Source organism: Ursus americanus, chromosome 17 (genome assembly GCF_024610735.1).
Source record: "Ursus americanus isolate L20-20 chromosome 17, mUrsAme1.1.p, whole genome shotgun sequence".
NCBI classification, from domain to species: Eukaryota; Metazoa; Chordata; class Mammalia; order Carnivora; family Ursidae; genus Ursus; species Ursus americanus.
Genome location: NC_142143.1, coordinates 15,496,241 through 15,519,896, shown reverse-complemented (window position 1 = coordinate 15,519,896; position 23,656 = coordinate 15,496,241). Strand labels below are relative to the sequence as shown.

The following is a 23,656-nucleotide window of genomic DNA, read 5'->3' as shown; positions in this document are numbered from 1 at the left end:
ACATAACATTATTTGCTTCCATAATAGGAGTTAGGCCACCTGATTCTGGAGGGGAGGCTGAACATTTTTATGTCTGAAAACAGCCAGAGATGTCAGGTAATGCCAGCAGGTGTGACGACGTCCTCCCCTGCAGATGGAGAGACATCAGTCAGGGCAACGTGAAGGGGGGGGTCGCAGAGATGAGATGCTGGGCTGTGGAGCTAGGAGCCTTTTTTTTTTTTTTTCAGTATTTTGTGCTGTGGTTAAGACATAATATGGTAACGCCATTTGAGCGGGCAGTTTTGTGGTCCCTCTCACATTCTCCCTTGTGCCCCCACCACTTCCACTTCTTGACACCAACACGGGGAGCGTTCCCACAGGTGTGCGAGGGAAGCATTTGAAGATGTTCTTTGTGGCCCTGTTTGTAATGGTGAAGTAGAGGTGAGTAGAGACAGGGAAGAGATGGAAAGAGACTATCGAGGGGGATGGTTTATGGTGGAGAACGGTGCCCAGATCACCTCAGCTATCAGTGGTGGCCACAGAGCTCTGGGCTGCCCACCCCTGGGCCAGCCCTGATAGAAGCGTTCACTTCAGTACAGAACTGTGAGACTGTGCTGTTAGATTGTGCTGAATTTTTGTCCAAACAGAAAAAAGGGGGGGGGGCTTTTACCAAAAAATGAGCATAAGGATTCCAGAACCTAGCTAATCCTGGGACTTTCTGGAATGCCAACCCAGTAGCTTGTAGGCCAGACACAGGTTACGGAACAGACTACTCCAGGTTCTGGTCCAATTCCATCATTACAGCGGCAGCACTAAATCCCTGAGTCCGGAGCTCAGCATCAACCAAACCGACAGGTCAAGTGGGCTTGCGCCAGGTGACGTCACCAGCAAGCTCTCCTGCTCCTCGTGAGAACCCTGCAGACTCGGCAGGACCGTCCCCCTGGTATAAAGATGAGGAAGCCAAGGCAGGCAACTGCGCACAGCAGAGGGTCACAGTCTCACTCCACCCGAGCAGGGAAATGCCTGATTCCCAAGCAGGCCCTCGAAGGACGCAGAGCAGGCTGAGGTCCCGGGAGAAGTTACGGGATCCACCTGAACCATGTGTGTGGTTGGTGTGTCTACCCAGCAGCAAATCGTGGACTTAACTGCGGTTTAATAACTTGGATTGGTTGTTTGTTTGTTTGGGCTTTTTATAGCATCAGCCTCAGACCTAGCAGGGCCAGAGCCCACCCCCCATTTTGTAGGTATTATTGTCTGGTGGTGTTCTCTCTTTGGTTCCCATCTTCTTCCAATCAAGTGTCAGCTTCCTAAAGGTAGTGGCAGGGATTGCATGTTGGTGTTCACTGCTGTATTCTACCGTGCCCAGCACATAGTAGGTGCTCAATAAATGTGTGCTGGCTCACTGACCACATGAATGTCAGTCCATAGCACCGAGTGAGGGCTTTAGAAGCCTCCTACCTGAGTTCACACTCGAAGCCGGGCTTTTCCCAGCACAGTGACTTTGGGCAAGTCACGTTGCCTCCCTGGTCCTCCCTTTCCTCCTCCATGTCATGGAGATAAAGCACCCATCTTGTGCAAGTAGCCATAGCAAATATGAATACCCCTGGCACGGTGTAGGCACTTGAAAATATAAATCAAACATGTTCATATGAATCAGGGTTTTTCTTTAATCACCCAGATCTTAAGATTAAAAAAAAAAAAAAAAAGCTTTTCTGATCTGCACAAAAGTCTGCTTTCCTTCCTTCCCACCCCTCACCCCCGTTCTGCCTTCTGAAGTGTTGACTATGTTCAGGGCTAGGAACTATGCTAACACAAACAGGGATTCGGTTTGGTTCCTGCCTTCAAAGGACTCTCAGTCTACGATGTAGTATATTTCCGGAACATTCCAGCATAACCTAGAATAATACTAACAGGTGTGCTCACCCGGGTCCCCCTCAGCCTGCGGCGGGCTGCAGGTGGTACGTGATGCTTGTTTAGTCCCTCTGCGGCCTTGGGAGATAGTACTGGGTATTGCATGCATCATTTCACCGAGAAGGAGGCAAGACGCTGGGAGTACAGGCAGCACCCCTGAGACCGTAGCTCTTCAAGCAGCAGAGGCAGGATTTAAACCCAGCGAGCACTGTCTCTGAACCCAGTGCTGGTTCTCCGCGAAGGCTGTCGGAGCCACAAAAGGATACAAAGAGCTGTGGAAATCCCTGGCAAGTGGTGAGAGCTTTAGGGGCAGAGGCTGTGCCCCCTGTCAAGATGTTCTCCTCTACACACGTTACTTGGTACCGGGGAGGTGCCCATCACAGCCCTCTGCATGTTATCGAGTGAATGAATACATGAGTCTGGCAAGGAGGAAGAACTGATGAAGAGGCCATCCTCAGACGGGGCTGGGTGGGAATTAAACACAGTGTCAGGGGAGGGAAATCTGAGCTGAGCCTTGGAGGGCGAGGCACAGCAGAGAAGGTCACCTCCCATGGTAGGAATACCACGGAACATGGTGGGGGGCATGTGGCAAGATCAGTGGTCCTGTTGGCTGGAGAGAAGTGTATGTGCAGAGGAGTGGGTCGAGAGAAGCCTGGAGAAGTAGTCAGGGGTCTGACGTGGGGGCCTGAGATGCCAAGGGAGGGAATTAGGACTTCTCCACAGAGGCAGAGGGGAGCCACGGTTGGGTTTAGATTACCATCTGGCCTCTGATCGCTCAGCAAATCTGTTTTCATAGACTTTTCAGTCTCGGATGGCTCTGACAATGTCAGTAATAAGTTACTATGTTCAGCAAAGTTTTAAAAAATCCTGCTGTCTCATCTGCTGGCAAAACAGAAGAGAAAGTTTCTCCTATAGACGTGTCTGCAAGGACCTGGGCAGTGGACACTCTGAACCAAAAGCTCATATGTACATAGAAGAGAACAGGCTGAAAAGGAGAACAGCAGGGACAATTATGCTGGTGCTGGAACGTTTGCTCTTCATTGTAAGGTGCTGATACCAAGCTTCCTCCCACACCCCGGGATGCCGCCGGCCGAACCCTCGTGAGGTCTTTTTCAAACTGTATACCGCAGATAATGACTCCTGTTGGCTACTAGAGTTCATTATCTCCGCATAATAGGATGGGCTCGATTCAAATATGATCAAGTTATTAAATAGAAGATCAGAAAATGGAAGAAGTGGGAATTTTTTGGTGATCATTAAAAATATCCAGGTATAATGGAGTATTGTTCACCATGTCAGACTAATGATGTCCTCTACAAGTGAGGAGGAAAAGGGGAAATTTCATCAGATATGAAGAGAAATAATTAACTGCCTTTCTTTCTGCCATGCCTTGGTCAGCGAAGCGGACATTCCAATTAGCAACTTCAGTACACGCACGGACCCTCTGGATTTTGTAAGGAGGTTTGGGGAAAGGTATCATGACGCTCTTTCTGTGGAAACTCATCAAGCAGCAAAGTTGCCCTGAATGCCACTTCCATCTATTCATTCATAGAGCTTATTAAAATGCTTCATAGGCATAAGCCACCCAGACACCTTGAGGCGAAGAAGCTCTGGTAAGAGGAACAAAACGTGGTTATTTAGAAGACTCTGGCCTTTGGCAGGTAACCGCTTAATTAACTCAGCCTGTGTGAACGCTGACTTACACCCGTGTGGATTCAAATGGTTTCTTGCTGCTATGGGTTCATTTAATGGGATGTATTTTAACCTTGGTCTTCTATTTTAATGCTGATCCCTTGGCCATACTTAGGGAGCAAACAAGCCACAGGAACATCAAGTAGAAACTGAGGCACAAGGAGCTTAAGTGAGGTGGCTAACGGGAAGGGGAGCCAGGAATTTGCCTGGGAGCCTGTGCTCCTTAATACCACATTATCCCCACCCCATAACTCCCTTGAGATTCTTAGTCACGAGGAATGGGGCCCCCAGCCATGTACTCAGCCCAGTCAGGCACCTGAGACCTTGCCTTGGTGGCTCCCATCAGCCTCACATCTGGCAACAGGAGAACCACACCGTGGATGTTGTCTCTGTCCCCACGGCCACTCCTGCAATTCATGCCCCATCACTTCTTGCCTGGACTCTTGCCGTAGCTCCTAACTGGTCTCATTTGTTCATTCATTTATTCAACAGATACTACTTAGTCGGCCACCATGTGCCAGGCCTCACTAGGCAGCCTTGGCCTCCTACCATGCAGGTGCCGCAATGACCTTTCCAAAGAGTGAATCTCATCAGGCCACAACCATGCTTAAGAAAATGTAACTGCCCCCCTGTCCTTTTAAAGGATCACATGCCTTTCTTGAGATGAATTCTGAGTGGCTTGAGATGCACGCATGTTGGAGGTACCCATGGATTCTTTCCGGCCAAAATTAATTTTAGGAAATCATTAGCAAGAATAAGCAAAAAAGGATACTTTTTCCCCTCCCCACAGCTTGTCCTGCACAAAGTTGCAGCCACCCAAGTTGTGTGTGTGTGTGTGTGTGTGTGTGTGTGTGTGTGTGTGTGTATTTATGTGTCGGACTGGAAAATGTTCCACCATAGTCCAGAGAATTGAAATCAAAGCTTGGAAAGGAAATTGCTTAATAGGACTCTTAGTAGTCTGAGATGAAACCTATGAAACTTGGGTGTTTTTTGTTTTGATTGTTACATTCTCTTACAGTCAGCCCATTGCTGCCTAATAGAACATATTAAGCTTTAAATTACTATTAGCGACTGTTGTTAATGATGACACAGTGAAGACTTCGGCAGCATCCCAGAAACACTCTGCTCTTTCTGCCTCTGAATCTGTATTTTTTCGGTTCTCTGAGTTCTGCTCCATCACCCCCTGAAAATAACACTTTTGTAGTAACTCTTGAACTCCAAGGGTTGCCACATTCCTATGCCAGGCCGTATTCTCCTGAGGGCACTAAAAGATTCTGCATACGCCCTCCCCCCGTGGTATTGTGTTTTTAGAGGCTCTTCTGCAAGCCCTTTCTCTGCTCACACCATTGTCTCCATCAACCAAAGCATATGTCTATGAGTCTCTCATCCTCGCTGATCTCCTCACCCAGAACCCCCGCCACGCACCAGAGCAAGGACACTGAGGTGGTTTAGAGTAAGACTCTCCCATTTACTGGCTGCATGACCATGGGCACATGAGTTCCACTCCCTGAGACTCAGTCTTGTCATCTAAAACGTGGGTGTGATACCTACTTTATATGGTTATGGTGAGGATGGAAAGAGATCCCAGATACCCAGGGCCTGGCAGCAGATGCTAACCATTGTCGTTGTCACAAAGTTCAAATCCCAGTTCATCCACGAGCCTTAATCGTCTCCTCCGTCTACACAGGAGTCTCCCACCGTCGACTGCACCTGTCGTACTTAACTATTCCTATTTCTGTGCGTCATTCTCCCCAGACAGACCACAGAGTGAACTAGGGCCTAGGTTGTGTCTTAGGTCAACGCAAGGGCCTGCAGGAGCCAGACAAGGAACGGGAAATAGATTAGGTGTCAGAAAAGGAGGGAGGAGTGGGGCCTCTGGCCAACTCGAGGGCACACATACCTCTGGCCAATTATTGTCATACGGGAATATGGGCTCAGCGTTGCCAGATCTCAGCCTTTTCAAGAGAAGCTAGATTCGTATGTGAGGTGTCCTGGATTTTAAAAGTTGGGCCAACACTGTTTTCAGGTCAAACAAAGCATGTCTGTGAGACCCTGGTTTGTGAAACTGTTGTATTCAGATGGCCCACACAAGTTTGTGCATAAGCTGGTTATTTGGACCTCTGAACTCACTTTTAAAGAGGAACAATGTGGTGAATGGCATGCAGGGGTCCATGCTAAGCTAGACAGCTGATTCCCATTCATAGCAGACCTGAAGCTTAGGACAGTCCTAAGAAATCTGATCTCTGTGTGACAGCGTTTTCCCACAGGGAACCACATTTAGAGTTCTGATTTACGATGTTAGGGACACGTGTACTAGAATGTAAGCCCTTTCAGGACAGGGCCTTTGTTGTGTTCATTGCTATTTCCTTAATGTCTTAAATACTGCCTGGAACTCAATAAATATTTGTTGAATTAAAGCTTACCTGTGTTTTTATCCGTCTGCCCACCAGTAATCTGCTCCCTGTATGCAAATAAGGAATGTCTTGCTCACCCTGCCATCCCCAGCACTTGGCAGGTAGTAGGAGATCAATACGTATTTGTTGAATGGATCCATGACTGCAACGATCTAGCGATCAAGCACTTATGGAGCACTTGCTGTGTGCCAAGGACTGTGCTGGGCTCCAGGGACGCATGAGTGACTCAGACACCATGCCAGTCCCAAGGAATTAGGTCACACAGAAAGGATTGCATAAACTGTTTCCTGGAACGCTTCTAAAAATGGTCAGAAGTTACTCAGCGTTCCCCTTCCCCGAAGAGGGGGAGTGGGTGAGATGGTGAGACCCTTCAGCACCAGGCTTCTTCATTCATCTGAGCATGGCTGGGGTTGAAATCATCAGTGGAGTCTGGATATGAAATGATTGAATTGATTTTCTTTCAACCGCATGTCGGAATGAGCCAAACGAGCGCTGCCCTTTCAAGTGGGCACCTCGGGAGGCCGTGTCCTCATTCCACTTCACAGTTACGACCGCGCTGGACCACGTCTTTGGCAAGTGCCCCCAGAGAAGTTAGAAGCCATTGGAGGATATTTATCCCACTGCTTTAGAATCATGCTTTATTTTGCCCCTTCCCCCCCAAAAAACGTTTGGGATGAAAGGGTTATTCCAGCCACTTTATCCCTCAAAGTTGGTTCCAAGTAACCTTGGGTTGTTTCCTAAAATCCAATTTGTGATCAAAAGAGGAATATTTTCTGTTGGTGAGTTAGCTGAGCAGCGTGTGCCCCAGGCTCTAAAAGCAACAGGCCCAACGGGAAGTCCCCAGATTGTCATGCGTCCCAGCAGTTCTGTTGGAAGGAGTGTTAGATTTTCCAACGTGTCTATGACAGAGGGGGCAGGATTCTTTCTGATGCCTACACTCTGGTGTTTGGGTTAAAGAGGGGGGAAATGATAAACTATATCTTGTTTACTTTTATGTGCCCGAGATCTAGCACAGATTCTGGACATCTAGGTACCCAAAGAGATTTTATGGAGAGGAGGAGTGGGGGATGATGAGGTCCAACATGCAAGTGCTTATCACGTTTCGCACGTGCTGGCACAGGTCACGTGTGACATCTGATCGTCACGACAGCTTAGAAGGCAATTACAGCCAGCACCTCCAAAAGGAAACTGAGGTCTAAGGTTAAATCACTTGTTCAAGGTCATTACGCCAGCAGGTGACAACGCTGGAGTCTGAACCCCATGCAAAGCCCCCACCCTGGGCCCCTAACCTGTACTCAATTGAGAAGGCAATAAGCATGGAATCATAATTCCAGCACAGGAGAGGTGATCCTGAAGAGAGCAAGGGGTTCGGCCCCCGCTGTGGTCATAAAACCTCCCTTGAGTCAGTGGGGTTCTGGCTGTCCAGCTGTCTGGCTTCCCCTTGGGCACGTGTTTCCCCAGGCCATCCCATGGCGCTGCTCTTGTGAGCAAAGACGCTCCAACACCGTGACACCTGCTAGAAATGGCTGCACAAGCGAGTGTGTGGGTCAAAGCGAGGCTGAATGGGGCACCTACAAGCTCTTGTATCTTTTTTTTTTTTTTTTTGAGTTTGGGGGAAACTGAATCACCCAGAATGTGCCCAGACCAATGACAGCACGGAGGAGAGGGCCTGGGAATTTGAGCCGCAAGTGCCCCAAGGTCATACCCACAGGGACCACGAGTCCAGTCCTGCTACCCCACCAACTCCATGCCTGACCTCGGGCAGGTTGCTTTGACCTCCTGGGCCTCGGTTTCCCCATTTGGAGGAAGAGTTCTCTCCAAGTCTCTGGAGGAGGACTAGAAGGCACGTGCCCTTCTTGCTTGAGGTTCACTCATTGGGCGTTTATTCCTCAGGCTGGAGGAAAACTACGAAATTGCGGAGGGGGTCTGCATCCCGCGCAGTGCCCTCTACATGCACTACCTGGACTTCTGCGAGAAGAACGACACCCAGCCTGTCAACGCAGCCAGCTTTGGAAAGGTGAGTCTGGCCTGCCCAGGCTTATTCCTTTTCCTCCCCTCTTCTAAGTCACTTATGCATGGTTCCTAATCATCTTTAACGTCTTCACTGCTTTTGTTTTTAAGTTACCAAAATAAGTACTTTGGCAACTTTACTGTAAGTTAAAGTGCAAACACTTATTAACAAAGTAATACCAAGCCGAATCCCAAAACGAAGTAATACCAAAGTATTAAAAATTCCAAACGATACAGACAGGTCATAAAGTAAAAAGCAAACACCTAACATGAGTTTCCTCAATCCTTAATTTGCAGAAAGTGGCTTTTTCCTCTAAGAGGCAAATACGAAACTCCCACGTGTGTTAACGTGTGTGTCAGGGAGTCTGGGGCGGGCAGACTGCTTGGCTTTGTAATGTGAAAGCCTTGGAGAAACTGGAAAATGGCCCTAAATCATTAGCGTGGCGGTCTGAAAATCCTCTGTGGGGCGTGGTACTGTATTTGTGATAATACAGCAGGCCTGGCTGCTGTCTGTCCATCTCACGGTAAAAATACAATCCACACTTTGGGTTGTGTCCACAGAAACTTGTTATCTCTCATCTTTCATATTTAACAGGCCAAGGAACGCTGTTGGGGCGCTCTTCTCAGACCGATCATTTGTCTCTTTCATAGATAAAAATATAGATTTGGGGGTGCCAGGGTGGCTCAGTTAGTTAAGCATCCAACTCTTGATTTTGGCTCAGGTCATGAGCTCAGGGTTGAGATCGAGCCCTGAATTGGGCTCCACACTCAGTGCAGAGTCTGCTTAAGATTCTCTATCTCCCTCTCTGTGTGCCACTCCCCAAATAAATCTTAAAATATAGATAGATGATAGATAGATAGATAGATAGATAGATAGATAGATAGATAGATTTTTATACCTCTAAAATACCCACTTTAATTTGAGTCGGTACATCCAAACTCTTCTTCTTTTTATTAGCTTCTTTTCCCCACGTATACATTTTGCTGCGTCTCCTCACAAAAAAGCAGGTGTGTTTTGCACCAAATTCCTTGCCAGTTTTCTGAGTGCGGGCATAACAAGGACTGAAGTGGCAGAAAGAGGTCAGTGTAGACGTTTCACGAATTCCCTTTTCAGATCCCCAACCCAACAGATCAATCATCAGCGGGAAAAAGGGGAAAGAGAGCAGTGTCAGGCCTGAGCCAGCCCCCCAGGAAAGTTCAAAGCCATGTGGCTGAGAATTGGCTCCACTCAATAAATGCGAGGATGCTCCATTGTGACTTAGGGGAGGGCAGATGTTGTTGTGATGCATTCATGCTATTTCTTATACGTGCAAATAATTGTTTTAAAAAGTCAGTGGGGAAACCGGCTTTGCCGTTTCATTCATTTTTCCAGTCCGTCGGTGTTGGCCGAGATGGGCTGCATGGCAGGCACCGCGTTCTGCGGAGACCCGGGAGGGAATCCGGTGTGGGTCCCACTTGTGGAGAGCCTCACAGTGGAGGGAGGGCGTTGGTGAGCCCCTCAGCGGGTGGTTCTCAGAAGGAAGAGCACACCGGGAATGCAGGGGAGACTGGAGCTTTGTCACATGTCTGGGGTCCATGGACATTCACTCGCATCCACACTCTTTCACAGGCGCCCCAGTGGAGAGTCAAGGATGCTCACTGTCCTGAACTCATCACTTAGCTTCTCTGAGTCCCCCTGACCTGGGACTCTTTCTTCTGCATACAAACCTCTCTCCACCTGTGCTGTTCAGGACAGTAGCGGCTAGCCACATATGCTGTTTAACTTAAACAGAAGAAGAAATTCTGTTCTTCAGTCACATTAGCCATATTTCAGATGCTCCCTGGCCACGTGTAACTAGAAGCTATAATATAGGACAGTACAGATAGAATGTTTTCATCATTCCAGGAAGTATTATTGGACAGAAACTGTTCTGAACCATTGTGAGCCAGCAGTGAAACTCGGGGTCCTCTTTGCTTTGCACCAGACAGCCCGCAGAAAGCATCTGTGATCCCAGTAGACTGAAGTTTGCAGGAGAGGGTTACATCCCAAACAGTGTCCAATGGAATGGATATCCCCATCTCAAGCCTCCCCACGACACTGGAGGCTCCCGGGGCCTCCCCACTGCCTGTTCTCCACAGCTGGTCTCAGCCCTCTCTGCTCAGCGGCCTCCTCTCTCCCCCTCCACCACCTCCCACAACTCACCACCCCCTCTTCCTCCTTGGGGCAACCTCCACCAAATCGCCTCTGTTCTCTCTCTTTTTTTTTTAAGATTTTATTTATTCGACAGAGATAGAGACAGCCAGCGAGAGAGGGAACACAAGCAGGGGGAGTGGGAGAGGAAGAAGCAGGCTCATAGCGGAGGAGCTCGATATGGGGCTCGATCCCATAACGCCGGGATCATGCCCTGAGCCGAAGGCAGACGCTTAACCGCTGTGCCACCCAGGCGCCCCTCGCCTCTGTTCTCTGATCCTTGTTCCTGCTGACCTCTATGCCCACGGGTCTTATTTATACCAAATGGCTTTTCAAAATCTTTTTCCAAATAATAACTTTTTCTCTCTAAGAATTACAATGTCAGCTCCTTCCAAAATAGTCACTAAAAAAGACATCCAAACCCCATCTTATCTTTGGTCCAAAAGCAAGGACATATTCCAATGGTATTAAAAGCACAAATGCAAGAGCTCTTTGCAGGTACCTTGCCATCGATTTCAAATGCACTGGGAACGGGGGCTGGCCTTCCAGCCACAGAGGACAGAAGGAGCCTGCTGAGGGTTTCTGCACTGAGCTCATTGAACTGAAGTCCCGGCCACGCTTGTCCTTCCTGAGGGCTCCCAGCTGCAGCCGCCATCCCCCCCTGAGAGAAAGGGACCGGTTGTTCTGTGAAGCCTGGGATGTAATCGTGGGCAGCCTTCCTTTGAGCAGATCCATCCAAACTTTCGATTCATCTCTGAACTTGTAACTCTGAGCAGGCAAGGTTCAATACTTTGGCTTCATGTTTAGAGAAAAACAGCACTGGTGGCAGCTTCCTCCCCCTACCCCCACCTCCCCAGCTTGCAAGTGGGCTGGGTGAAATGGGCATCAGGCCGCAAGGCTCTCCCCCCATGTCGCCTGGCTGGGATACTGTCCTTGATAAAGGGAGGGGAGGGCAGCAATTGTTTTGCTGCAAGTAAGGTCTGAAAGAGATTCTCTTTCCAGCACTGCGGCCAAGCTCCATGAGCACTGGCTTCCAGTAATACCGTATTGACTTTGGGTCCCAGAATTAATTTAGGGATCGCAGAGAATGCTGAAGCTTCGAGCCGAGCTGGTCTTGTGCCTGCTTTTCTGCTGGCCAGGGTAATGAAAGGTCACCCAGCTTGGAGTCACTGAACTCTTCTGAGCTCCCATTTCCTTACCTCTAGACGGGAATAATCCCTCCCCAAATTACTCTAGGGATAAAATGAGACAGTGCTTAGGAGAGCATTTTTAAAATTATAAAGTGTTCTACCGGTGGAAGAAGGCACCATTATCTAAAACTGGCCTCATTCCATCCTGTCTCCTCTGTTTCCTACCATGCTTTATTTTTCTTTATAGCCCTTATCACTGTCCCAACTGTTATCTATACGATATAACTAATATATTACATGTTATATGGATAGTTATCTATATGTCATTGCCTATTATTCTACCACTATATGTTACAGCTAATATATATTATATAGAACTACCATGTATATATATATGACACAACTAACATATATGTGAATGTATGTATGTATATGTTAGTTGCTTGTGTTTTATTTCTCTCCTTCTCTGCAATGGAGCTCCATGAGGATTTGTTCACTATGCGTCCCCAGCTCTCAGAATAGCACCTGGCACATAATAGAGCCTCAGATATTTATTGAAGATTGAATGACTTATGTTACGGCTATTTGCCAAGGACACCGGAATCATTTGACACGTGTGAATTTGACCTGTATGAGGCCCATATGAAACAGGCATTGTATCCATTTTCCATTAGCCTGTTTGCAGAGCAGGGAGGAGCTTGTTCAGGTACCAGTGGAAACTGATTGTATTTTCCTGAACTTTGAAGGACCACCTTCAGGGTCCTCTGTTTAGCCTTCCTGCTCTGTCCTCTGATGACATCACAGCGAAGCCCCACAGCCTCCGACGGTGTTCAGCCATCATTTTGGTCTTGGATGGATAATTAATCATTCTCAGCCCTGAAAAAGTCCCATTCGGTCTGGTTTAAAACCTCCATCTGTGGGCTTCTGGGTGGCTCAGTTGGCTAAGCATCTGCCTTCAGCTCAGGTCATGATCTCAGGGTCCTGGGATTGAGCCCTGCATCGGGCTCCTTGCTCAGCGGGGAGCCTGCTTCTCCCTCTGCCTGCTGCTCCCCCTGCTTCTGTGCGCTCTCTTTCTCTCTCTTTCTCTCTCTGTGTCAAATGGGTAAATAACATCTTTAAAAGAGACAAAAAACAAACAAAACAAACACTTCCATCTGACACGAAATCGGAGCCTCTCCCTTCCCGAGGCTCAGGATTTGCTCTGTGGAAGAGGGCCATGGTGGGCTCTCCCCCTGTCCTCTGATTTCTTCAGGGCTGGGGCAGAGGGACCCTGGAGAAGGGTGGGAGGAAGAAAGTCAGCAGGAGTCATTTTGACCAGCTAGTGCTCTGTGAGGGCTCCTCCTGCTAGTGACCTCTGCTGGGCTCGCCATCCATCTGCTGGGGGAAGAGTCCAGTCATGCGTTTGGGGGAGCCCCATGGAGCTCCATCCACACTGGCTAAAGGGATGGGCTCTCCAGCTGACCTTCCCTTCCACTACCCACCCACAGGCTGCTCTTTCTCCTCCACTGAGGATTCACCCCATGGCTCTGTTCTTGTGTTGGAGGGTTTTGGCCAGCTCACTGCATACCTAGTATTACACCCTGATTCTCAGAGATGCCCAAATGAGCTCCCGCAAAGGTAACTAGTGTATGGAACAGGCTGGACTCAGCAGTGTACAAACAGAAAGAGACTTTGCTTTGTTCTACCATGTTATGGCCAACCTCCTTCCCTGACCCATGGTTTCATGGCAGGTTTAATAGCTTTTTGGTTATTGATTATAAGAACAAGCCTCTCTTCGATAATTTAGACTCTTTCAGACGTTAAAGTCCAGTCTAATACTCCAGTCAAAACCTGCAGCCTCAAATCCACTTGAAAAGGTCTCCCTGACCCTCAGCTCAGCCTTGACCACATGTGTCCTGGAGACCTGCATTATGGAGGGGGAGAACATGGTCTGACCTTCCACTCTTCCCTGAACTTTTCCTCCTACTGCTGGTGTCTGCAGGCTTGTCAGCTTGAGAAAAAATACTTCCAAAATGGCAACCCTAGTTTTCCAGCAAAAGCAGTAAAATAAATTTTATAATGGAACTGTAAATTGAAACACACACAAGATCGTAGGGATCAGTTGGCCTACACATGACATCATATCCAGCTAAATTGCCCAAGCTTATTAATAGATAATCCTTGGGGCACCTGGGTGGCTCAGTTGGATAAGCATCCAACTCTTGGTTTGGGCTCAGGTCATGATCTCATGAGTCATGAGACGGGGCCCCACATCAGGCTCCATGCTCAGCGGGGAATGTGCTCGAAGATTCTCTCCCTCTGCCCCTCCCCCTACTTGTGCACACACTCTCTCTCTCAAATAAATAAGTAAATCTTTTTTTTTAAAGATTTTATTTATTTATTTGACAGAGATAGAGACAGCCAGCGAGAGAGGGAACACAAGCAGGGGGAGTGGGAGAGGAAGAAGCAGGCTCACAGCAGAGGAGCCTGATGTGGGGCTCGATCCCATAATGCCAGGATCACGCCCTGAGCCGAAGGCAGATGCCCAACCGCTGTGCCACCCAGGCGCCCCTAAATAAGTAAATCTTAAAAAAAAAAGATAACTCTTTTTTAACCGATGTTAGATGTATTTAGCTATGTCTAATTATGAATGCAGCATCCACAGACTTTTTATAAAATTAATAAAAATGGCAACCACATAGGATTTTCTATGATCTGGCACTGTTGTAGGCATTTTACATATATCAGCCTCCTCTAAACCACTCATGAGGTAGGAACTGTTATTACCCCCACTATAGAGATGTGTAAACTGAGCCCCAGAGAGGTAAGGCCACATAGCCAGTAAGTGGACGTGAACCAGGAATTCTGGTTATCTCATTTTCAGAGCATTTATTTTGGGGGTAGGGTGTATGTGTGGAGGCGGGAGGTGGGTCTGTGTGGAGAATGAAGCAGTGGGCCTCTGGACTTTGGTGTAGTCATTAGCAGCCAGCTGGCAATCTCTCAGATGGTGGAGCTTGGGAGTGAAGTCTCGGCCTCTCCATCTGTCAGGGGCCAGTGTGCTGGTCATCACAGTTGAGAAAGGCCCCCTCAAATCTTGCCCACCCAGGGGTTCCAGGCATTGTGAACTCCACCACCAGGATTCCCCATACTGCTCCGCCCCTCAGCCCTTGTGTTCACCCAGTTATTAGATAGTCATTGACCTCATCCTGTTGTGGCCCCAGCTCTGTGTGGGCAGGTGGGGAGTGGAGTGAGGAAGACAGTCTGTCCTCAAGGGGAGCAGGCTGCAGAAGGGACACATCCCCATGGAAAACCACAGAACATGATGGCGGACATGCCCCTGAGCTGGAATACCCATGAGTGGAGGGACACAGAGGGGAGACTGCTGCCTCCTCGGGGGTGGGGGATGGCCAGCAGCCCGAGAGCGAGGTCAATCTGGGAGCAGCCCCAGATACCTAGGGTCAGCCTCTTCCCACCGCTGCCCTGTGAGATCTACGGAAGCTGAAGAGGGCGTTTCAATGTCACCAAATACTTCTTTCTCCTGAGGCTCCACTGGTCTTTTGGAAACTCTTAGCAAAAACTCTACCTGCACACAGATGGGGCATCTGTCTCGGTGCTTAGCAGGAAGCTGAGCTTTTTTGGAAACAAAAACGGGCCTCAGATCTCTGAGGCAGAGCACGTCTCTGACATACAAATGGATTGCTTTCCAAGCTTCTGTAACAGGCGTTGCTGAGCGGTTGAAAGGCAAAAACACGTCTTCTTCAATAGACCTTTGTTGAGGTTCCACCGTGTGCTGTAGGCCAGGAGTTTCCAACAATGCCAGGTGTGGAGTCCTGAACTTGAGGCCTGTCACCCTCACTCTCTACATCTCAGTCCCTCCATCCGTCACGTGCGGAAGTTAGTCTACAAACATACGAGGATCTCTACCACATGAGCTGGAAAGACGTTGCAGCTAGGAACTGTAATGGCGGCATCTCGTGTTCTCCTCACACGGCCCTGTGAGCTAGATGCTGGTTTTGTTCCTTTTGAGAGATGACACGGCTGACTCCAGGGCCACTGGAACCCTCTCCGTGAAGTAAATCGTGGGTGGAAATCAGAAGGTAGATCGGTTAGGAATTGTGTTGGGACTGTGGGTAAAAAATGCCCCTCTCCATCCCCAGTGACATAAATAAATGAGTGATTTTACTTTTCTTCACATAGAGTAAGTATAAAAGGTGATAACCCAGTGCTGGCATAACAGCTCTAGAAGTACCTCAGGGACCTGGGTTCCTTCTCTTTCTGTGCTCGGCCATTTGTGTGGCAGATGGCTTCCAACTTTGCAGCACCTCGTGGTCCGAAGTGGCTACTGGACAACAAGGGCTATATTCCAGGCAACAAGCGGGGAAAAGGGGGTAAGAAGAGAAAGGTCAAAACTCCAGCCAAAGCAGCTGTCTCCAGGAGCTTTCCCAGAGCCCTGCCCAGTGATGTCCCCTGCATCTCACCTGCTGCCCTTGGTTGTCAGGGAAAAATGAAAATGTAGACCATTGCCTCCTGGAATAAAAAATTAGAGTTTGATTAATAAGGAAAAAGGGGTAAACAGTGCACCATTTCATCCACATAAGGGCACTTTAAAAATCCATTGTATTCCTTTTTTTAAAAAATTGAGATATAATCGGCATACAACGTATTAGTTTAAGGTGTACAACATAACGATTTGATATATATGTGAATCACGAAATGATCACCAAATAAGCTTAGTTAACACCTATCACTACCCATGGTTAATGATTTTTTTCATTGTGATGAGAACTTTTTTTTTGGTGATGAGAACTTTTAAGATCCACTCTCTTAGCAGCTTTCAAATGTAGAGCAAGTCTGAAGTATAGTCACCATGCTAAACATGGCGTTGCCGGGACTTACTCATCTCCCAACTGGAAGATTGGACCTTTTGACCTCTTTCCCCACTTGGCCCCCGTGTATCCTTCCATGTGTCACAACTAAGAAATGGAGCCCAGGATCCTGAAAGCATGTCCTGAACACTCTCAAATTAGGAACCCAGGGGAAGCGACAGAGGTGGTACAATGTGATCTCTTAAGGCTGTGGCAGGGTCACGTGATTTATGGTCAGCATCGTTGAACATGTCAGCAAGAGGCAGATTCGTGGACAGGCACTAGACAGCTGTGACACAGTGTAATTTGAATCTGTGGAGAGGCCAGTTAGGCTCAAAACTGCAGGTCCCCTGAAGACTTGTTGATGTCCCCGAATCCTCAGTTCCTTTCCTTGAGTCTCTAAAAATGCAACGAGAGCAGAGCAGGGTAATTCATTAATACATATGGGTTACTAAAACCTCAAATTAAAGGAGTTTAGTCTATTCAAGGGACTTAGAGATTGGTTGGTGAGACCCCTCCCCCCCCCACACACACACTCCTTTTCTAGCTGAGGAGATGAGGAGAGGGACCGAGTGGTTTTCTCAGGTCACACGTGTGGTGGGGAGCAGTGGGTGCCTGCCGAGGGGCGGGGACACCAGGAAGCAGCAGGGAGGCTGGAGAAGGGGAAGCTGGCTCGACGGATGTGTGAATTGAGTTTATTTATAGCCTGCCTTTTCCCCATGAGGACTTGAGGTAATTGGCAATTTGGGCTGCGGGTGGCTCTTCCTTGGGTATTTGGCTCCTTCCTCACGGCTGGCCATGTTTGAGCAATGCCAAAAAACGCCAAGCGTGTTCTGGGGACCCGTGCTTCGGGGCAGCTGCATGTGCTTGGAACAGAGATGGAAGGAGAGGTGCCTCTGGTTTTGCGTGCCTGCCCTCTTTCCTCGAGAGTCCTGACAGCCCGCCCTGGCCCGGACCCGCATGTGCCCCTGCAGGGGCACAGATGAAGATCAAGGTGCTCTTGAGGCATTAGGATCCTTCAGGAATGGTCTCTTTCCAGTTTTGAAAGGAAATAATTCAGTACATCAATAGAGTTTCCTTCAACTTTAAATTCTCGTGTATGTTCTCCTTCACCTTAAGTGTCTGCTGTGGAGTGTCTGTGTCAGGTCTGATTTCACCCCAGATCCCAGAGTTTATTTCAGGTGTCCCTCGTGTCATGCCATCTAAGAGCTCAGAAGTCACATTGTGTGGGCTCGCATCCCGTCTCCACCATTTACCCGCTGCGTGAGCTCAGACGATCTCTGAATCGCTCTGGGCCTCTGTTTCCCCATCCACAAAATGGGACAGTGACGGCAACCACGTGGAGAGTTGTTGGCAGGATGACTGTCAGAGGGACTTCCTTGGCTCAGTGCCTGGTACATACAAACACTCGATGCACGCGAGCGGTAATTACGATTTTGGTTCACCATGGCAACATCTCAGGACTTTAATACGTGTTTTTAATATATCACCCCTAGCATCGATGTTTCGACTCTTCCTTCTGAACAGTCTTGAGAACAATTGTTCTAAAAATTTCCTGCCTCTCACACATGCTGCCATTGCCGCCCTCCCCTGCTCTTGTTATCGCCTTCAGAGTTATTCCAGTTTTGACTTAACCTGTAGCTTATGTAACTCACCTCATTCTAACTAAATCCGTGTGTGACGACTGTCTTTTCTCACACTCACACACGTGATACATCACCCAGGCAGCCTCAGGACAATACTGGGCTCACTGGGAATTTGGGACTTCTTGGAATTGTCCTCCATGGGACCTCTTACGGGGCAACAGAGTAGCTGTTACCCTCCTGGCCCTGGGGGTTTTCACAGAATCCTGCCTTGATCCACACACACGATTTGAAATTCCATTTCTGCCTTATTGCACTAGAGACGAATTTCTTGCGAATGTTTGAAATTGCTCTTGGGGAATTTCCTATGGAACCTGCAGTGTCCTACCCCTATTGACCACCTCCCCCCACCCCCACCCCCAGTGCCGGGTGCCCAGTCAGTGTTACAAAAAACTGTTGAATGGCCAGAGGGGCACAGCATAGTGTCACCACTCTGGCAAACACCCATTTCAAAATGTAAGCATTGAGGTAGGCTGTTTAAAAATCCTTATTGCTATCACCAGACTTAACTTTTTTTCTTCTCTGTTAAAGGGGTGAGATCTGTTGTCAACAAGGAAAGTGAGTCCGTATCTCACTTCCAGACTTCAAGTTGTGATGATATTAATCCCTTTAACCAATCGCGTTCCCTAATCATTTCTTTCTTGTGTTTGCAATACTGTGTGTGTGTTTTAAGAGAAGGCACAAGACGTTTGCAATACACGGTTATAAAACGACAACTTGTCATCATACCGAATTTCTCATTTCTTGCTATTTGAGTTGTCCCTCTTCTTTTCCCACACCCAAATAACCTCTGAACTAAGACCCACGGCTCTTATTTTTAAACTGTTTTAAGCATACTTGACTCCTTTATACACATGAGTTTGTCTCCTTCAAAGTGTGGGAGGATCTGCACTTATCCCATTACCTTGGAACTTCTTTTGGATCGGTTCTTGTTGGTGGCAAATCTTTGCCTACTGAGGGTGGATTGAATTTTTGGAAACAACCGAAGCCGTCCCTGATGACTGAGTTTGGAGATCAAGCGGGATCAAGATCATCGGGTTTGAGGTCAGAATCAAACAAAGCCTGTCTGTAAGAATCACGAGATGCAGTGGCTTTCCCGAGTGGCTCTAAAGGTGTCCCTTGAGGCAGCATCTAGAGAGGACGTCAGGGGTCTCACACTCAGTTGGTGGACCCCTTGCTGGCTCCCATGGGTGCCGGCCAAAGCAAGGGACAGGAGGGACAGTGGAACTGGGACCCCGCTTCTCCCACTGGCTGGAGTCTGTGGGTCTGAGCAGCCTTGAATGGACGTAGATCCCAGGACCTCCTCTGTGAAACGGCGATCTTCACGCTTTCCTCCAGGGTCATTTTTAGGATAAATTCAACGTTGTGTGTAACGTGCTCATCTAGTGCCTGGTCCTTGCTGATGCGCGGTGGGGTGGCTCTTTCCTTTGCCCTGTCTTAAAGGAGGGCCGTGGTTTGAATATGCCATTTCAGAAACGTGTGCCTGAAACTCACGTTTCTTAAAAAACCGCACCCTCACCATGAGGTCAGGATAGCCCACATGCGGAATTCCCTTCAGCCTGGAGCAGTGTGTTGTCGGCTGCGGAGAAGCATGGACGAGACAGATGGATAACCTGGCCACCACCTCCAAGAAGAATCCCTGCAGCTCCCGGGACAGGAGCTCTGCAGAGCTGCTCCGCTTCCCACCCGAGCCCCAGGGAGCCCCCGGCCCGGCCCAGCCCGGCTGCCTCGGCTGAAAGGGAGAAGGGTGGGATTCCCGAGTAATTAAAGGGAATTTGGAAGGCTGGGATGTTGCGGAATGTTAGATCAGTAGCTAGAACAGCATGTGGTGTTCTTTAGGCAGGCTTCATTGAATCCGTACAAAAAGAGAAAGAGGGGCTGCCTGCCGTCTGCTCATTTATCAAACAGCGAAACTCAGCTTTCACGGCTCCACAAAAGTGTTTGACTGTTTGCTGAGTCTTGCTCCAGAAATTAAAAGCTGAACAGCCTTAGTGAGGCTGAACCGACTCTGCATTTTGAGACTCAAACCAAATTGCGCTGGGCTTTCAGATTCTGGGACCAACCAGCTGATTATTTGGTGAAAAGCGAGGAGAATAATTTGTAATTTGCACCCCGTAAGAAACACTTAAAAAAAAAAAAGCAGCAAACCCCCTTCCCACAGGTTTTTGTTGGGCTGGAAGGAGGAGGTGCGGTCTGTTACAGCCCTTTCTTTGCTCAGAGTGGGAAAAGTCTTGACCTCCATTTGGGCAGAACGTGGTGTGGTGCAGCGGCGCCCCACCCATCCCCCACCCCCCAGCCGGCCCTTCCTCTTAGTTCTCTGTCTGAAATTACCTTCCTCCCTTTTGGAGGAGGAGGAGAGGACTTGGCCTTCCAGTACTTCTGGATAAAAAGTATTTTCACAAAGAGAACTGAATATCCCAACACATATATTGTTGGGAGACCAGGACACACCACAAAAGCCTGAGAAAACGAGCTGAATGGGGATCCTCCAAAAACCCATCCGAGGGTAGCTCTGTCAGTGAAGAGAATGGGCTAGAAGAGGTTGAGGGTAGTGGACACAGGGGGTGTTACCACTTGCAGCCCCCTCTGCTCCAGCGCCCTGCCTGTCAGTGGGTCACTGTCCCCCTGTGCCGCCAGGAGAGCCTGTGGAGCTAGAGCCTTGCCGTAAGCCTGTGAGGTCAGCCGAGCAAGCGTTTTATCCCCGTTTCACAGACAAGAGCCGTGATGCTCAAATGGAAGGTCTCTGTTGGCTCTTGAGTTTAGCACATTGTTTTCAAAGTGATAATCACCTTCCACACTTCACGGGAAGGAACTCGATGAAATCTTTTACGAACCTCGAAGTGCTTCTCCCCTTTAATCAAGCAGCTCCACACCCAAGAAACTATTATGAGGGGGGAGCCCCCCCAAAATGCTAGCGATAAAAATAAAAATCATGGTGCAAAAGGTACTGCTTCTAGCATGATTTCTGTTAACACAACATTGGAAACAACTTCCGTGGCCAGCCAACAAGACACACTTCCCTTACTCTTCCACGGATTGAATCGATGAGTTAACGTGCTGAGCCGCAATGTCTCCTGCCTGGACTACGCTGCGGCCTTTTGATGGCCTCCCTGCTTCCACCCCTTGGCCCCTATGGTCACCTCTCCACCCAGCAGCCAGAGCCATCCTTTGGAAAGGTAAGTCAGACTGGTTCCCCAATTCCCCGCGTGGGAGTTGTTCCCTGTGAAGCTGCCCCATCTCATGCAGGGTAAAAGCGGAAGTGCTCACACAGGCGCACGTGGCCCCACGTGGCTGTGCTCCATCACCCCGTCCTGGCCCCCCGACCTCATCTTCTGCTCTTCTGTTTCTCGGGGGTCACAGCACAGAGAACGTGAAGCACACCGATTGTGCGTTTTATTGCCTCTTACAGGTAGAACAAATAGCTCCAGAAACCTGTCCTTGTTTCCTGGGGGCTTTCTGGAACATCTCTAGACCAGAGTCTGTGGCCCTAGTACCTTAGCCTAGGGCCAGGACATTACATAGGGTGCTGTTGGATAAGTATTTAGAAAGATTCAGGACTTTGCCCATTCTCTGAAATCACGTATAATAAAGCTTAGGAACAACAACAGGAAGAATAAAATGCTGGGTTTTTTTTATTATCTACATATAATTTGCAGGGAATAGGCGGTGGTTCTTTTAAAGAAAAGAAAAAGGGAAAGAGCCACCAGAACATTCTGGAAGATTTCTGGTGCTTCTTTCAAGGTCATCTTGAACTTCTTTTGTCAACTAGGAATATTTCCAGTAAGAAAACCCTTTTTTTATTTACGGAAAAAGTTGACCTTGTACACAAATGTTATACAAAAAACTTTTTGTTCCAGTCACAATCCTACTACCCTAACAAATACCCATTTTTACTTTTCCTTGTTCCCTTTCCATTCCTATATTTGTAAAAACATAAATTATAAGCACAGCATCAACGTAGGGTGAGGTATGCTGTTTCATTTAACATTATGTCATACAGAAACTTTCTGTGCTGTGACATAGTTTTTGTTACTATCATTTTTTAAAAAGATTTATTCGTTTGAGAGGGGGAGGTTGGGGGAAGGGCAGAGGGAGAGGGAGAGACAGTCTCAAGCAGACTCCCCATTCAGCCTGGAGCCCGACCTGGGGCTCAATCTTACAACCCTGAGATCAGGGCCTGAGACAAAACCAAGAGTGGGACTGGGATGCTCAACCGACTGCACCATCCAGGTCCCCACATTACATCATTTTTAATGCCTGCGTCGTGGTCCAAGCGCATGTATGATCATTGATTTAGCCAGCTCCCTACCATCGGACACTTAGATACTGTTTCCACTTTTTCTGTCTTCTTAGTAACCCTGCACATAGCTTTCTCTTACTTCAGATTAGTTCCTTGGAATTCATAGACCAAAAGCTATGAATATTTTGTGGTTCTCATCAATATGTATTGTGAAAATGCTCGGGGAAGGTTTGTACCCATAAACAGGGTCAGCAAGCTGGGAGAGCTTCAGTCTTGCCACACCTTGGACAGCACTTAATGTTATCGTTTTCCAAATGTCTGCTGATATCAGAGCATTAAAGGTGGTGCCTTACTGAATGGCCTGCTGCTGTATGGGGGAAATCTCCCCAGACCCAAATGCAGAAAAATCTCTGCTTTTCCTAAGCAACTAGTGTGTGTGTTTATCTTGTGGGGACTGGGGCTCTTGGAACTTTATTGTATTGGATGGATAGGAAATTCTGAACCCAAATCGTAACGCCCGTTTAACCAAGTGAAGAACCCCTCCATCTTCTTGCTTTCTGTATTTTCCTTCAATCTCTATCCGCGTGTCTAAAACAGTTCAGTATTGCAGCTTTGCGAACAGCTGCTTCGTATCTTGGCAGTTTTGTGATGAGACCAGTTCTGTGATGAAAGTCTGAGGGCGTCCTTGGCCAGAGGTGGTGAGGCCACCAAAACCGTGGTGCGCATCACGGGCAGAGTGCTTAGAAAGCCCCGTCGCGGACCCTGCTCAGACCCCGCCCTGAATCCTGCATGTTCCTCAGGTCACAGCAGTTTGAGAGGGACATAGACAAAGTGAGAACCCATATCCTCAGCTGCCAGGAGTTAGGGTGAAAGAAACCAAGCTGTGTCAACCACAGAAGTAACGCCCTCCAAGATTTCAGAGAATGACTGCATTGTTTCCTGCAGTATCATCACTATCAGATAACATCTTAGAAGCCCTTTTTATTTCCTAAAGCAGTATCGTCATGTTCTCTTATTAGATTTTCTAACCATCTTTGTGAGCAATGCATGGTTTTTGTTTTGTTTTGTTTTACCCATTTTCAGATGAGGAAAACCTGTCCCATTATTCACACTGGGGACAGCTTGCTAATGTACAGAAATGGTCCATCTTCACGGCACCCATTCCAGACTCTCAATTTCTCTCTGATTCATCCACTTCCTTCCATCCCACCGATGCTGACTTAGTTGAGGTCACCATCACCTATCCCTCGGATCTGGGGAGGAGTACATAAACCTCCAAGTCCCCTGACGTCAGAGGAGGAAACTAAGCGCAGAGAAATTAAACAGCACGTCCAAGTTCAACTAACTAGCAGGGTGTCAGTAAGTGTCTGTTGAGGACTGAGCAGATCCATCCATGAGAGCGTATCGGTGTGGATGGAAGAGGATGTGAACAGGTCAGGAGAGACTCTGCCCCATGTCTGAGAAGACACTCTGTTCATGCCCCGCCAGTGGGAAGTCGGCAGTTCGGTCTCATCTCATGAAGGGCAGCCTGCAGGCAGGCTCTCTCTGACCATGCGTGCCTGCTTGGTGATGTATGAGAAGAGGAGGGAGGCTGGAAGAGTTGGGTGAAATGAGAAAAGTCCC

General features: G+C 48.3%; 1 protein-coding gene across 2 annotated transcripts in view; it reads left to right on the top strand.

Moving 5' to 3' along the window:
• RFX4 (regulatory factor X4) overlaps positions 1-23,656 on the top strand; it is a 136,044-nt gene that overhangs the window by 33,903 nt on the left and 78,485 nt on the right. For both annotated transcript variants that reach the window (XM_045779781.2, XM_087868784.1), the window contains exon 4: positions 7,890-8,013. In XM_045779781.2, coding sequence (XP_045635737.1) covers positions 7,890-8,013 — 124 coding nt within the window. The remainder of the gene's footprint in view (positions 1-7,889; positions 8,014-23,656) is intronic.